The sequence below is a fragment of the Chelonoidis abingdonii genome, chromosome 11 (genome assembly GCF_003597395.2).
Source record: "Chelonoidis abingdonii isolate Lonesome George chromosome 11, CheloAbing_2.0, whole genome shotgun sequence".
Taxonomy (NCBI): Eukaryota; Metazoa; Chordata; order Testudines; family Testudinidae; genus Chelonoidis; species Chelonoidis abingdonii.
The window spans coordinates 22,634,055-22,636,788 of NC_133779.1; the positions used below are offsets into that span (position 1 = coordinate 22,634,055).

At 61.4% G+C, this 2,734-nt stretch overlaps 1 protein-coding gene across 1 annotated transcript in view; it reads right to left on the reverse strand.

The window, feature by feature from the left end:
• Positions 1–2,734, reverse strand: part of ATP1B2 (ATPase Na+/K+ transporting subunit beta 2) — a 19,702-nt gene that overhangs the window by 11,517 nt on the left and 5,451 nt on the right. Inside the window, exons 2-5 of the mRNA XM_032794537.2 lie at positions 2,130–2,258; positions 1,655–1,759; positions 803–1,008; positions 646–702 (exon numbers count right to left, since the gene is read on the reverse strand). Coding sequence (XP_032650428.2) covers positions 646–702; positions 803–1,008; positions 1,655–1,759; positions 2,130–2,258 — 497 coding nt within the window. The remainder of the gene's footprint in view (positions 1–645; positions 703–802; positions 1,009–1,654; positions 1,760–2,129; positions 2,259–2,734) is intronic.

Sequence of the window (2,734 nt, forward strand, 5' to 3'; positions counted from 1 at the left end):
GGCATGTCCCCCCTTCATTTTCCTAGCCACCTGTCCACCCCCATTATGGAGCCCCCCCATTTCCTGTCCTTACTGCATGCTCCATCTCGGGGTTCAGCTGCCCAGAAGGCGGAGGAGAGCGAGATGAAATGAGTGAATAAGCGGCTGAGAAGGAGAGGTAGCGAGAAGAGACTTGGGGGGGGGAGAGCATCTCAAATCGGGGTGCAGTTGGGGGAAATCTGCTAAAATAGGGGTGCAGTTTAGGATGGGATCAGTAAAGCCACTTACTGCTCTGGGGCTGGGAGAGGCAGGGCTAAGGTGAATTGGGGGGGCATCTCGAATCGGGGTGCAGCCAGACATCATCTAAGCTCAAGGTACAAGTCATGGAGAGCCATTCAACCAACCAGCAGCTCCCCGAGGCCCTGCGGGATGTGGACGAGAGTGCTACAAGCTGGGGTGAGGGTTGTATCTATTTGGGGGACCTCCCTGGACACCCCACCTGAGGGGGGTCCCCCACTGCCCTTACCGCCTGGAGTTTGGAAATGGGCCTCTGTGGGCGGGAAGATCCGGAGAGAGACAAGGAAGGTGAGTTAATGAAGAGAAAAAGGGTGAGGGGGTGATGGAAGGGGGGGGCAACAGAGTGGGGTGTGTGGGGGGGTGTCTCACCTTCGCGGCACAGGTGACGTTCATGGTCTGGTTGGCCCCTGCAAAGAAGTTGATGACCTGGAAGGAGGAAGGGGAGGGTGTCATAAAAGTGTGTGCAGGGAGGGAGAACCCCACAAATTTGGGGGGGGCGCAAACCCCAGCCCACGGCCTCACCTACCCGGTTCATCTTGATGAGGATGCAAGGCTGGCCATCGGCGTAGCCGTAGTGGGTGGGGTCGTTGAGGCCGGAACAGTTGCCCAGCACCGTGCGGTTGAACTGGCAGGCCCGCTTGGGGTAATTCAGCACCCCGTTGTCCGGCTGCTCGTTGTAGCGGCCCGGGCGGCACGCGTCGTTGGTGGCTGCCTGGATGGAGTCATTGTAGGCTGGGGGGGGGGGAGTTAGCAGGTTAGCGCTGAGGGGCTACCAGTGTTACAGACCTGAGGAAAATCCTGCGGCGGGGAGTTCCGCAGGTTAACAACGTCCGGCTGAGGAAGGTTGCCGGCTCTGCTGACGGCCACCAGGGGGCAGCAGTCTGCCAGTCGCCTGCATCCTCCCTCTGTTCAGGTAGCCATGGCTACAGACACCCCCCCCCTCCACGTCCCGCCCCCGCCCCGGGTCCGCCAGGCACAACATGATGTGGGGGGGAGGGAGGTGGTTTGCAGGGGGCAGATACAATGCCGGGGTGGGGACCTGGGTCGGCAAGAGTGAAGCGCATCGCTGGGGAACCCCAGTGGGGTGGGGGCCATGCCCCACCCCAAATCTGGCTCTCCCCTCCCACATCCAAACACCCACTCCAAAAAAAAAGAAAAAGAAAAATCTACCCCTATGCCCTGAATTCCCCTCCCTCTTCTATCCCATCGCACCTCTAAATCTGCTCCTGCAACCCCCATGTGCCCCGAAATCTGTCCCCCCTGCACACCCCACCTGCCCCTCCTCCCACCTCCCAATTGCCCCTCCAAAAGTCTCACCACCTCTTCTCCCCCACACACCTCCCGCCACCACCCCCCATTTGCCCCCATCCCAACTCACACTCCAGGAAGTCATTCAGCATCTTAACGTAAGGGTCCCAGGTCTCCATGGTGCTGACGTTAAAAGTCACGTCCAGGGTGTCTGTCTTGGGGCGGATCATCATCCCTGGTGGAGGTGGGGGCAAAGAAAATATTGGGGGGGGTCTGCTTTAGGGAGGCAGTTCTAGCCCCCCCAACATCGTGCCAGTGCAGCCGGGTGCACGCGATGAGCGGGATCCACCGGGAGCGGCACGTGTGTGTGCATGCACGTGTGTGTGCACATGGCCCACACACGCACGTGCAAAAAAAAGGGGGTGCACAAGAGGGTCTCCCCGGGCCCACCCTCCCACACCGGCCCCAGCCAGGGGCTGTGGCTGAGGAACCCGGGCTGGAGGGGAGGGTGGCAAGCGGGCGTGCGACGGGCGTGCGACGGGCGTGCAAGGGACAGGCAATGCAGGCGCAGTGGGGCATGCCCCCCCACACCCACGAAGCCTTACCGGGCACGGAGAGGCGGTCCTGGTACTTGGGGATGTAGGGGTCGACCGTCTGCAGCATGACCCACATGGTGAGCGTGAAAAGTGCCGTGAGGAAACCATAGAACACCAGGTAGAAGAACAGGATCAAGGCTGGGGAGGGGGTGAGAAAAACGGGGGGGGTGTCAAGCAAAGCCCCCACATGGAGGAGGCCCCACATCAGAGCCCCCCCTTCGTCCAGCATCTAGGTTGGGAGCCCCCCCTCTCCAGTCCCAGGCTGGCCCTGCTCCAGTTAATTAGACAGGAGATGAAAAGGGAATGGGGGGTTGCCCCTCCCCCAACACACAGCCTAACACCCCCCCCCGGACAAACCTTGCACAGGAGGGAGGGGGCCTGGGCACCTACCCCCCCAAATAGGGGGCACCCGGGGGTGAAGTTGGATGTGACCTCTCCAGCTCACATAGGAATGGGGGAGGCCATGTGGCTTTCTCTCCCGACACAGGGGTTCGCGCCCCCCTGCTCTGGGTGTCTGGAGGGGGTGTCAACCAGTTGGGGGCCCCTCCCCAGACTAAATGGGGGGGAATGAGCCAGATCCCTCAATCTTCCCCTTCAGATCCAACCCAACCCCT